The 13033-nt window shown below is 39.2% G+C and overlaps 1 protein-coding gene across 4 annotated transcripts in view; it reads left to right on the top strand.

The window, feature by feature from the left end:
• The window catches only part of PKN2 (protein kinase N2), a 55324-nt gene extending 42642 nt beyond the window's left edge, over nucleotides 1-12682 (top strand). For 2 of the 4 annotated variants that reach the window (XM_086841520.1, XM_086841517.1), the window contains exons 9-22: nucleotides 1688-1831; nucleotides 1970-2045; nucleotides 2367-2541; nucleotides 2788-2917; nucleotides 3353-3489; nucleotides 3578-3653; nucleotides 3735-3826; nucleotides 4802-4978; nucleotides 5553-5615; nucleotides 5719-5795; nucleotides 7139-7281; nucleotides 8504-8611; nucleotides 10114-10194; nucleotides 10275-12682. In XM_086841520.1, coding sequence (XP_086697646.1) covers nucleotides 1688-1831; nucleotides 1970-2045; nucleotides 2367-2541; nucleotides 2788-2917; nucleotides 3353-3489; nucleotides 3578-3653; nucleotides 3735-3826; nucleotides 4802-4978; nucleotides 5553-5615; nucleotides 5719-5795; nucleotides 7139-7281; nucleotides 8504-8611; nucleotides 10114-10194; nucleotides 10275-10478 — 1683 coding nt within the window. In that variant the 3' untranslated portion in view covers nucleotides 10479-12682. Of the gene's footprint in view, nucleotides 1-1687; nucleotides 1832-1969; nucleotides 2046-2366; nucleotides 2542-2787; nucleotides 2918-3334; nucleotides 3490-3577; nucleotides 3654-3734; nucleotides 3827-4801; nucleotides 4979-5552; nucleotides 5616-5718; nucleotides 5796-7138; nucleotides 7282-8503; nucleotides 8612-10113; nucleotides 10195-10274 lie in introns of all 4 variants that reach the window. The other 2 variants (XM_086841518.1, XM_086841516.1) reach the window with 1 other exon arrangement.
• The last annotated feature ends 351 nt before the right edge of the window (nucleotides 12683-13033 follow it).

The following is a 13033-nucleotide window of genomic DNA, read 5'->3' as shown; positions in this document are numbered from 1 at the left end:
ACCCTTAGTGGGTTTTCAGAAGTGGGAGATGGGAGGGATGGTGCTTACCTTTTTATTTGGAGCATCAACTTTCAATTATTTATCAGTAAAGTGTGATAGCCGATCAGTTTGGATGTTTTTGTAAAACCACATAATGGAATTTTTACAGTGTTTTTATAGAAGTGCTCTCATGCAAAGCTGGTCAATTTTTCAGGAATAATGAATTCATTAATAGTTCTTTCTTATAACTTTAAATGTTACTTGGAGGGCACAAGTATTGAATTGATACTTTTGAAGTAGAGTTTATGTTAAACAGATTTAATCAAGTATTTTTTTTAGATATCTGATAGTCCTAGTATTTTAAGGTACAAGGTTTATTTTTTTTCTGTCTGTGTTAAATATAGGCTGAAAATTAAACTATATTTTAGGAGCTTAAATGTTATCGCTAGTACATGCTTACTCCAGTACCTGCTTCCCACATGAGAAAAAATAAAAGCCACTTCCCTGTTTTTGCTTTTTCCCCACCAAGCCCCAATCCACATTCCCTCCATCTAGGAAGGAAGCAATTTTAGACTTTCAGGTAGAGAAATTCAGGTTACAGTTAGGAGTTAGTGCAGAAAAAAACCCAAGAGCTCCAAGCAGCTGTGGAGCTCTGAAGCCTCAATTATTCTCGGATTAAGACTAGAACTACTCGGTGTAGTAGCTGCTCCTGCCAGCCTCATGTGTCACGGGCTCTATTTAAGAATTCAGGTTTTGGTACCAGAAAAGGACTTTGCTTCTGCTGTTCCTGGCCACATACCCTGAGACTGGCTCAGCAGGTCAGAGAGTGGTGCCAGTAACACCAAGGTGTGGGTTCAATCCCCCTATGGGTCATTCACTCAAGAGTTAGACTTGATGGTCCATGCAGGTCCCTTCCAACTCAGAATATTTTGTGAATCCTTATGTGCTTGAAATGCACAATCCAAGCCCAAATATTTTTTAATCTGGTGCTTCTTCTTGACTTTTACTTCTTTTAAAACCTATCATAGCTATGGTAGACAGTAAATTGATGTATCATGATGGAATTGAAGTAGTTATATACGGTGGTGCAGGATTCACATGTATTGTAGGATTCTTCACTTCTGGGAAAGGTTTTTGTAACACACATGTAAGACACTCTAAGAATACCTAAAGCACATCTGCAAGATACAGGAGCAGTTTCTGGTTGTTTAGAGTTTTTGGTCCCTCTTTACGACCATGTTACAAAAGGTATATGCATTTCTAGAGATTCTGTAGGGGTTTGCATCATCGTGGGTCTGCAGGCATGAAATGAAGTTGGTACTTGTGAAAAATATGGAAACTACCAAAACTGAGGTTTCTAAGCACAAGTTAAACTTTGTTGTCAGAGCTTAAGCTAAAACATCTTGAACAAGCAGTGTGGTTAGACTGACCCAAAAAGTCTGGTGGCTCTGGCTCTCTGTTTCTACTCTCAGGGGAAATTTTACACCTGTGCTTTTATTTGTACACTGGAGATCTCATCTGAACTGAAGTGAAATGCTGTGATCATCCTAATGAGAGCTTCGGTCTGACTGGTTAGCCCTGACAACCTTTTAAAATAACAGCTCTGCATCTTGATCCCTGAGTTCCTTGATTTTACAATTGTTTTGTGGTAACTCTTGCAGAACAATTACTAATAAGTGATTTCCTGTGTCTGTGTTTCCTGTCATAGTCACGTGAATTAGAAATCTCAGTTTATTGGCGTGACTGGAGATCTTTGTGTGCAGTAAAGTTTCTGAGGTTGGAAGATTTCCTGGATAACCAACGGCACGGCATGTGTCTCTATCTCGAACCCCAGGGCACTCTGTTTGCAGAGGTAAGAATGTTTCTTTGAAGCACTTGAACATACTTGTAAGTATTACATAGCAGAAGAGTTTAACAAGTATTCCTAGAACTTTTAAGAATGCATTTTGTTCTGAAACTTGAATTACAATACATGTTATTTGAACTGCAGGTTACGTTTTTTAATCCAGTTATTGAAAGAAGACCAAAACTCCAGAGACAGAAGAAAATTTTTTCGAAACAGCAAGGTGATTCTTTAATATAAATATGTAAAGCTTAAAAATTGTATAGATCTGTTAAATTCTTCATATAGAGGTCTAATGTTTGCCTGCAAATAATGCTATTGATAATGAAGGATTTGGCATTGCATTTAGAAATATTTTGTATTAGAATTCCTTATTATGCATTAGCATTTAATTGTGAATAATTAGAAATTGCTATGGAAAGTGACAAATTCAGTTTGTTTTTCATAAACTATGAATTAATTAATATGGACTTTTTTAATTATTGAGTTTGGTAATGAGTAAGGAAATTACTTGCACTGTTTTCTTTTTTCACAATATCTATAGGCAAAACATTTCTTAGAGCTCCTCAGATGAATATTAATATTGCCACTTGGGGAAGGCTGGTAAGAAGAGCTATTCCTACAGTGAATCACTCTGGCACCTTCAGCCCCCAAGCATCAGTGCCTGCCACGGGGCCAGTGGTGGATGCCCAGCTCGCTGAACTGACCCTGCCAGCCAGGTAGGTCTCCCCTGCAGCTTCACAGTACCCCTGAGTGCAGGAGGGAGTGCTGAGAGAGGCTTCTGCCCTAAAGTACAGAACGTGTGCAGAGTCTGGTCATGCTGCAAGGCTGCAGACCTTTCTATGGTTTAGTTAGGGAAAACTGTTCTGTAGTGAGATGCACACACAAGGTTTGGTTTAGGAGAAATCTACAGGCACTAAAATAGTCTTTGCTATACACTGAGGAGTTATTTACTTTCTTGTCAGTGACTCTCCTGTAGCCAAATTGGACTTTGAACTTGAGCCTGAGCCTCCACCTGCTCCACCCCGTGCATCTTCCCTTGTGGAAATTTGTGAATCTTCCTCTGAAATAAAGGCTCCTGATGTGCCTTCTCAGGCAAGTAACTTTTAAGAATCTTGGGTTGTAATATTGGCATCTTTATGGTGGATTTCTTCCTTTATATATCAGCACATGCTCCCTTAACTTTCACACACAGAATTGTCAATAGAATGCTCTGATTGCTCTTGGTGGCAAACTGTTTCTGTGGTTGGTGTGTTTAACACTCCATGTCATTGGTTCCACCACAGAAAAAAGTCAGAGCTCCAAAACTATTAGAGTCTTCAGGATAAAATGGTTTTATTAAGAGCAGAATGACTGGAGCAGTGCTTTTCATCAGTCTGTTAAAATATTGCTTACCTGCATCATCTGGAAATTTGCCATTTTAGCCTACATTATGGGGGTATTAAGAATTTCACATGCTTATAGTAAAATTTCTGCATTCATTTGCCTTCACAATCAGTTTTAAATTTTCAGGTTTCTTGTTCTTCACAGGATGAAGTAGCAACTTTTGATTTTGAAAATGGCAGAAATAGTATTGTTCCAAAACTCCAGCCTGAAATAATCTGTGAGTCTGATGTTCCCCATTCAGACTTGAAATACGCCAACACCAGAGAGCCTGAAGATAGAAGGTAAAGAAGCAGTGGTTTTCCTGTTTCAGTCTGAATAATATTTCTTAAAGCTAACAAACTAGAAACTTTGTGATTTTTTTTTACATAGATCACAACAAAGATTTCAGTTCAGTCTGAAGGATTTCAGATGCTGCGCTGTACTAGGCAGAGGGCATTTTGGAAAGGTAAATGTCAAAGGCTGTTTCAAGTGTCAAGCCTTTATCAAAAACTAGATACAGCTCTTAAATTTGTCTCCTCTGTTTTAGGTGCTGTTGGCAGAATACAAAAACACAAACGAGATGTTTGCTATTAAAGCCTTAAAGAAAGGAGATATTGTGGCTCGCGATGAAGTAGACAGGTCAGTTTGTACAACAGAACACATGGATTCCATAAACCAGTTGTGTGCTCTACCAAGGAGTTGATGAATTGAGTGGAAGAGCAAAGGCAGTTTGTAGCTGCCTGCTGTAGATATGTATTCTTGTTCTGGGGCAAGGAGGGAGCAGAGTAACCCCTGGTTTGTTTTAGTGCTCTTCTTACACCTGAACTACAGCTCTGATTTAAAGCTGATCCTTTCTTTGATTTTCAGGTTCTCTTGCAATTATTTTTTCTAATTACTTCCATCACATCAGGGGATAACAGTGACTGTTTGCTTTATTGACAGACCCCGTGTTGCTGTTTCTGAACCTGTAACATACTGTCATGCTCTGTGCATTGTATTTCCCTTTGTATACTCCACTGTTGAGTGTTTTTCAAACTTCTTGACCCAAAACTCAGGTTCTGGTCTTTGGGGTTTTTTTTATTTGCTTGGATGTGAAGGGACCTTTACAAAACTGTTTGGTTTTAGTGAAAGAAGGTGTTTTTACAGCTGCTTAAGAGTGACTGTATTCATTTGCAGGAAGAAGGATAGCTGTATTAACAATAACCTACAACTTAACAATTGGTTTAAGGAGAAATAACCAGGAATTACTATAGATAGATATCTGTAATACTGTCACAGGGTTTCCACTTCATGTCTTGTAAACAAATTAAAATTGAATGAAATGAATGTCACACAATATCAATGCATAGTTAATCCAATCCAAGTATTTGGAAGGAAAATTGTTAGTGCACAATTTTCATGGACTGCTAGGTTTCCTCTTTTCATTTGGGAAAGATAAATATAAATTCATGAAATCCCGATACTAAAATCTCTCTCTTGAACAAAAAGAAAAATGTTCTTATCTTTTCCTGAAGAATAGAGAAAAAAACATAAAGTATAAAATACCAGTAATTTCTGAGAATTGAAAAACTGGTTCAGCACTGAGCTTTATATTGTTCCTGATTTTGTTTGCAGCTTGATGTGTGAAAAGCGAATATTTGAAACTGTGAATAGTGTAAGACATCCCTTCTTGGTGAACCTTTTTGCTTGTTTCCAAACCAAAGATCACGTATGCTTTGTAATGGAATATGCTGCTGGTGGGGACCTGATGATGCACATTCACACTGATGTCTTCTCTGAACCCAGAGCAGTGTGAGTATCCCTCCCTTGCTGTGGCATTAAGTGAAGGGCACTTTGCTCAGTGCATAAGAACTAAGGGCTTTATCACCACATGCCACCACATTATGCCACTTCAGTAAATGCTGCTTAAGTTTTTAAAAGGGTTGGAGATTCTAAATGATTTTGTTAGAAGAAGGCATGCAGGCTTAATGTGCCTGAATCTACACTGAATTCAAAATCTATATACAAGTATTTAATTTTTCTAATACTTTTTTTAAGATTACATTAAAAAGCTGAATGAAGAGTTAAAATAGTAGACAAGGCTAAAAAAGGAAAGAATAAGATTTTGAAAACCTTCAATGATATAGCATTGAACACTACAGAAAATTTATCCTCCAACCCAAGCAAAAATGCTGGAGTTTGAAAACTGCAAGTTTAAGTGTTTTTACTGTCTGGCTTTAAAACTCTGGCCTTGTATAAAACTAATGTGTACCCAAAAAACAACTGGTAATGTTCAAAGGATGGCTCATTAAAAAATCAACAGTAATGGACTTCACATTCTGAAAAGCAAGACGAAATTCCATTGATATTTTAACTTTTTCAACAGATTTTATGCTGCATGTGTGGTTCTTGGACTTCAGTATTTACATGAGCACAAAATAGTGTACAGGTAAGTAGTCATTCCCAGCAGATGAATTTCAGCTGGTCTGAATAGTACTGAAGAAACATAAGTGATGCAATTGATGCAATTTTGTTCTCAAATGTTCATTTAGAGATTTGAAGTTGGATAACTTATTGCTGGACACAGAAGGCTTTGTGAAAATTGCTGACTTTGGTCTTTGCAAAGAAGGTAATGGCCCTTAAATTTTCTTTCTAGGGGAATTCCATAGTCTGTCCTACTCTTGACTGTTCCTTGAGAGTTTTGGACTGCCAGATGTGTATAGGGTCTATTTACCCTGTGTCATTTGAAGGAAAAAAAATACCTCTCTGATTGTACAAATGTGGAGATAGGCAGAAGTTCCTTAGCAGGAAAGTATCAGGAGCATGTGAGCATTGCCCTGTTCTTTTTATTTTTTGTCAGTTTTGAGCATCACCTATTCTGACTCTTCCTTCATCACATCTCTGCTGGTTAACAAGGCACACTGCACATTTTACAAGCGAGCAGAAAAAGCATTAGGTGGTTTCCTCATTTGAAACATCTTGACACTGCACAGAAAAATAAAGTGCCATTATAATCCACCATGAGCTCTTGCTTTTTTACCAATTCATTATCTATTTTTTTTAAACTCAGAAACAGTTGCAACTCTGAGTATATGGAAATGATGTACAAGGTATACTACAGCTAAAATTGATAGATTGTCCCAAAAAGGAAGTTACTTTCAAGCATCTCACTACTGGCAAATACCCAGTAGAGGTAGCTATTACAGTGTTTTTCTCAAAACCCATTGTCTGACAAAGTACTTTTCCAGTTTATACAGCCTGTCTTCTATACCTTTTCCTTTAAGGTAGCCTATGAGAGAATTGGGTAAATTCAGTAGGTCTTCAAACATGAGTGCCAGGGCAAGTTCTGTGACTGTAGCTACAAAAAGTTCTGTATATGACAAAACAAAATGAGAAGGAAAGCTCTTTCCTTTACTGACTGCTACAATAAATGGTTTTTGCAAGTTTTCTGCAGCAGCTCCCCTTGTCATGTCACATCAGGCTTGGTGGTGCTGATGTACCCCAAACTGTGCCTCTCTGGCAAATCCACAGAGCTTATTTTGCTCCACGTTCTTTCACTACACTCCATGTTTTGCTTGACTACATGTAATTTGCACTACAGAAGCATCCAGAGGGGCATGTTTGGCTAAACTAGTGTCTACTGCATTTTCTTTTGCTAGCTGGTAGAAATGGAGCATAAGATTGTATCTTTCCAAATAAAGGTAACTGGGTAACAGAGGTGTAACTGGAACCTCAATCTGGCTCACTGCATATAGCGAGGAATAGAAAAATTTGAACAGAAGCATGTGTGAAACAAAGGCATGGGGAGGAAGGAGGACGCAATGTTTTACCTCATTGGCCTGAGCCTTCAGGACACAGGCCTTGGATCTACAGTATCAGTTGAATTTGCTCTGGAAGAGAGGTTCTGCTTAGAGGAATAGGTTGTGGAATGGCAGAAAACAGTGCTTGCTTTTCATTATCTGTAACTTTCAGGAATGGGATTTGGAGACAGAACAAGCACATTCTGTGGCACACCGGAATTTCTGGCTCCAGAGGTGCTGACAGAAACCTCCTACACAAGAGCTGTAGACTGGTGGGGCCTTGGTGTTCTTATCTATGAGATGCTGGTGGGTGAGGTAAGTTCTAGTAAGGTACAGTGGAGTCATAAAAACCAATGTTTAAAGGTTACAAACCTCAACATACCAGCCTGCTAACATTTCATATGCCCTACCTGCCACAGTATCAGTATTCATTATACAGCATGCATAGGCATACCCAGCTTTACAGTGAGCATCTTAATGTGTGTCATCAAGAAAAAGAAGTGTGAAATACTGAGCAGCTGCTCACCTGGTATTGGCTGTGGTAACACTGGAGAAGTTGGTAAGTCATGTCTGGAGCTCGAATTATCAGCAATTGTAGGAAGCCAACAAGTTTTAACAGATCTTTGCTTTACTCTAATTACATCATTATGTCTTAAATCAAATTCCAGTAATGGTGTATTAATATCAGCGTGTCTAAGAGCACAGTACATCTATACATACAGTTTGGGAGAGCTAGGTTTCCAGCACACATCTGTTACAAATCTGGATGTGCACAGCAATACCAGTCTTCTGCTTTTGGGGAAAAAAATTAACAACTTCTGTAACTTGAACGGAAGTGAACTTTAACACATAAAACTGGAGAGCAGTGAAAGATGATGTCAAATGCACTAAAATAGAAAGCCTCAGTTCCATGTAAATGAGCTGGTACAAATAAATCACTGTTGAGAAGTTTATTTGCCATTGCATATATTGCTCTACCTTCTGGTCCATTTTGTAACAGTATCTCCCAGGTGGCACAATGATAGTGCACATGCTAAAAACTCATAATTTTTGTTCTTTTTCAAAAAAAGATGGTCATTCAACTTACTTTCACTTCCTTTCAAGTAAAAAAGGACAAAAAACTTGTATGGCGTTACCTATATCTGTCAGGCACTTCAAAACAGTTTGAAAACCCTTGAGCTGCAAAATGCTAAAGACTGTACAAAAACAAATTAGTCTTGACCATGCTATTTGTGAATGCCAGCTACCCTTAAAGGGCTGATAGATAATTTCCATGTACACCCTGAGTTCAAAGAAGATCCCAGTTTTAGGTGTTCCTACATCTGAAAGCACAATTTTAAAATGCAATTCTTCAGTAGGAATTACAGGATAATACCAACCTGCCTTTTCTCTCTTCCTTATGGAAAGCCATGTATGTTTCTGGGAAGGAAGACTTAATTTCAGGGTGTCTAATTCTAAATACTTAGCTGAGTTGATGTTGTTTTCAATTGTGATTTTAAGCCTATTTATAGTATTTTTTTAAATGCTTTCATTATAGTCTCCCTTCCCTGGAGATGATGAAGAAGAGGTGTTTGACAGCATTGTAAATGATGAAGTAAGATACCCACGATTTCTGTCTACAGAAGCCATCTCAATAATGAGACGGGTAAGAACATTTTAATAATTATTACAGTATCTCCCTCTTGTCCTGTTTCCAACAATTACTTTTGTGAGGAACAAAATAATTTAGGAACCTGCATTTCATATTTCTTTTGACAATTAAATTTCAGACTTGCTTCACTTATGCTGTGCCATGCTGCCTGCCACCTTAAATGAAAATTATCTGTGCCATTCCACTTTATTAGGAACAAGTCTTTCTTTTTAAAGTGTAAAACACTTAAGACTCTATTTTGTCTCTGAACTAAGTTTCCTAGTTTTACCTAACTGGAGTAGTTCAGCTCTCTTTTCCTAGCTGAACACTGTTGCATTGACCTATTGGGTAGATTAGCATTGTCACATGAATATTTTAATTCAAAGACTTTTAAATCTTATTGGTTTCATTCCAGCTGGGGCAGGGAACACTGTACACATGGCATCTGCAGTCCCGTTCGTGGCAAGGAACAGCTGATTTTGGCTATGGTTGTTGTTAGTGCTACTCCTTAGTGAGATGTGTCTGCTTATCAAAGGAAGGCAGCTGAACCTAAGTTAGCACCTTATCCCAGCTGTTAGGCAGTACTGGAGGTGGTTCCAAAGCCTTTGGAATCAGCCTCTCCACATAAATGTCTGATGCTCAGTATCAGTTTAGCACCCAATTCAGCAATGTGCTGTAGCACTGTGACATAACTAAGCAATAGCATAAATATCCAATAACTTCAAACAATTGCTTAGTCCCAGGGAGAGAGTTTTTGCCTAGAGAAAGAAAGCAGAATATACAGTTTTAAGGCAGTTCCTGGGGAAGGTGTGAAAATTCATCCCAATATCCACAGGGGACAGGGTGCTTCTACACTGCACCCACAATACATGTACTAGCAATTTTGTACTGGCAGTTTACTAGTTGGAGCTCTGTGCATGCTCTTCCAGCACTGAATTTCACTCACAGTATAGTAGACATTTTTTGATGGCTGCATCATAAGTATCAACCCACCTGCTGCTGGGCCCTGCCTGGAGTACCATGGAACTGGGAACCATCAAATTACTGGAGTTAACAAGGAGACCCTTTTCTTTGGCTGAACGTAGGAAGCAGCTTGAACCCTCTCCTGGTGAATCAACTGCTGTGAAGGAGCTGAGCACTGAGACAGCTGGGTAGTCTCTGACCTGAGCAAGAACCACTGGTTTGTGTAAATCTTTACCCTCATCAGCAAAGAGGAACCTCAGGTCACCTTCAGTACCAAGACACGGTAGCACAGCTCTGCAGGGAGACAGACAAGTCTGCTCTGGCCCTGCTCCTGGTTTAGCTGCTCCTGGAACTGTGCTGACAGGCTGAAAGAGCACTGGTGAAAGCTAAGCTTTGTCCATTTCTTCAAGGGGCAAGGACTGCCCATAGGTCAGGCAGTATGAATTTCACTGTCCACCTCATCTTGGTGTTGGCTCTTACACAGTAACCCTCACCCTTCCTCCTTCCTTTCCCTCCCCCTGAATTTCTCCACTGAACTCTGCATGTTTTGTCAGCTGCTACGAAGAAATCCAGAGCGGCGTCTTGGAGCTGGAGAGAAAGATGCTGAAGATGTGAAAAAGCACCACTTTTTCAGGGTGAGTACAAACTGGTATTATTTCTAAGGATACAAAGGAGTAGAGATGGAAAACTAAACATCAGTTCATTTATTTTACAGCAAATAGATTGGCATGCTTTACTGGCCAAGAAAGTCAAGCCTCCTTTCGTACCCACCATTAGAGGACGAGAAGATGTTAGTAATTTTGATGATGAATTTACCTCTGAAGCACCTATCCTCACTCCACCTCGGGAACCAAGGATACTTTCAGAAGAAGAGCAGGAAATGTTCAGAGATTTTGATTACATTGCTGATTGGTGTTAACTTCAACACACTGTGAAGCCCCAGCTGACTGGCTCACAAGAATGCCTCTCTCTGAAGAATACCAACCCTTCAATTGCTTTCTGTGCCACCTGTAGCTTCTGGGTTTTTTTAAATCACATGAAGATCCTTTTAAAGTACTGTTTTAACACTCTTGTGAAGAGTGGCCTCTTTGTATATTGTTTTTTATCTGAGCACTGGAAAGCAGGTCTATGGCGTTCCTAAGCTGAGTTGGTGAACCCAGGCTGTGTTGAACTTCCCGCACATGGGTGCACGTGGATCTGTACAGTTTCTCTCACTCTTCCACAGCAGATAATACTGCTTTTTAAAGTATCTGCCTTAAGTGGGAAAAGCAGACTTTGAGCTAGGTGATCTCCACTCAGCCACACTGAAGTAAGTTGAGATACTGGTGACACTCACACAGAACCTGGTTCTAGTCAGAGAAGGCAAATGATTTCAGCTAAATACTGTGCAGTCTTTAAAACTACACATTTTTACGTACACCTTCATCTTGTGTTCTTAAAATAACGGTATTGAGAACAGATATGCCTTGTTTTGTAAATTTTCTATGGTATTTATTAGGAAAAACGTTAAACACCTTGCCTTTGAGATAACAACTGTGTAAGTGCTTCCATTACAAAGAAAAACCCAGAAAAATCCGGAGTTTACCAAAGTCATTTGCCAAACAGTTTTGCCTTCAAGCTCCTTGAGCACGGCTTAAGGCCCTGGTTGGGATGAGGAATGTAAGGAGGACGCTGCTCAGTGTAACCCCAGAGCAGAGCAGCCGCAAGGCCCAGACCCAGCTCCTTCTGTACTCACCTCGAGCCTTTCCCACGCCCTGAGGGGGCAGAGAAGTTCCCAGTCTATATCTAACCCCCTCCATCCTCCTCTGTCTGCTGTACAGTATCGTATCACTTGGAAAACATAAGGATTTTCAATGTATACATGCTGTGAACATGTATATTTGGAAGTTGTAATGTATTCTTACCTCCAGGCAAGTAATTTAATTGTACCACTTCACCGACGTTGCATAGTGGCCAAGTGAACAAAAAAATGTATCCATGTAGGCCACTGACCTCCAGCCCCTGGATTGGCAGTTACTGAGGGTAAAAAGCAATATGTTGTAATAGAATGTATAAATATTTTTGATAAAAACAGTGTATATTTTATAAACCCCTTAACACTAAAAGCTGTACCTCAAAAGTTGAAAAGTAATTTAGACCAGACACTGTGTGTACTTGTAAACCAAGACCTATTTTCGGCATCTGCTGTTCTGTGGGCAAACATTTACTCTTGGAAAATAAATTTCCCACGTGGTCCTTACCTCTAGCACTGTTCAGCACTGTAACCTCACAGGTTCATCCTGGCCAGGAGTTTGCTATTCGTGGGCTAAGGCAGTGAGCATCACACTCAAATGAATTAAAACCTGGTAATTTTATTAATTCAAAGAAGAAACACAAACCACTGGAGTATGCAATGCTAAGGTGGTGGTTTAAAATCATGATGCTGGACAGACCTGCAGCGTTAGGCAGGGGAGAGACTTGAGGGAGAAAAAAGTAAAATAACAGTTACTAGGTCTAAATCAGGCCAGTCCCCCCCAGGAATGGGGCAGGCACCTTCCCCACTGCTACAAATCATGTTGGGAAGAGTGAATCAACTCCTCAGCATTCCTTATTTCCAGGTTCTATACTGATTAGAAACAAATTATGTTCCTGTATCTAGCTGAAACCAATCCTTTTGAGGTACAGTCAGCTCACCCTTTTTGGTTCCCAAATATATATATATACACAAGCATCTCACAGGGTGCTTAGTACTTATGAAAGTATCCTCAAACATACCTTTTTGTAACTACATCTTGTACAGAAATCTTTTTTTAATCTAAGCAAATCACTAAAAATAAAAAAAAAAAAATAGAAAAAAATTAGAGGCCAGGGTATGTTCACCCAGTTAAGCTGAAAAAAGCACTAATTTTATCTCTGTAGTTTTTTAAATATTTTTAGGCAGATTAAGATTTAAACCCTAGATTGTAAATATATTTTGCTATACTTTATCTGTATGTGGCTGCTGAAGCACTTTGTAAGGAAATTAGGATATTTTAGAATGGTACACTATGCATTAAATGAAATGTGCCTTTAACAAATGTCATTCTAAGTGTTTTGCAGTCATTAATATCACAAATTAAAGTTCTAAATAGAGTAATTTGTAAATTGTGTTGCAAACATGATTTTGCTGTTTCTTGAAGTGGCTGGTCATGTTTTCTCCACAGGTAACTTCAAAAAAGATCTTATCAGGAGGGGACCCAGTCTCTTGGTGGGAGATCAGTAGGCTTCCAAATTTTTTTATTTTTTTTTTTAATAAAAGAACATTACAAACTGCCTCTGAGCAGTCTCTGGCTCAGAGCAGTCCTGAGAGGAGCAGACCCTGTCAGCTGGAGTCTGGCCTGCTTGATGTGGCATTCTCCTTCACAGGCTCTGTCAGCAAACCACAGTCTGTACCTACCTACCCCACACTGAGCTCGTTCTTTAGACAGTCTGGAGGATGAAGCTTTCTTATGAGTG

The sequence above is a fragment of the Cyanistes caeruleus genome, chromosome 9, assembly GCF_971803275.1.
Source record: "Cyanistes caeruleus chromosome 9, bCyaCae1.hap1.1, whole genome shotgun sequence".
Lineage (NCBI taxonomy): Eukaryota > Metazoa > Chordata > Aves > Passeriformes > Paridae > Cyanistes > Cyanistes caeruleus.
This window is presented reverse-complemented; position numbering and strand designations above follow the sequence as displayed.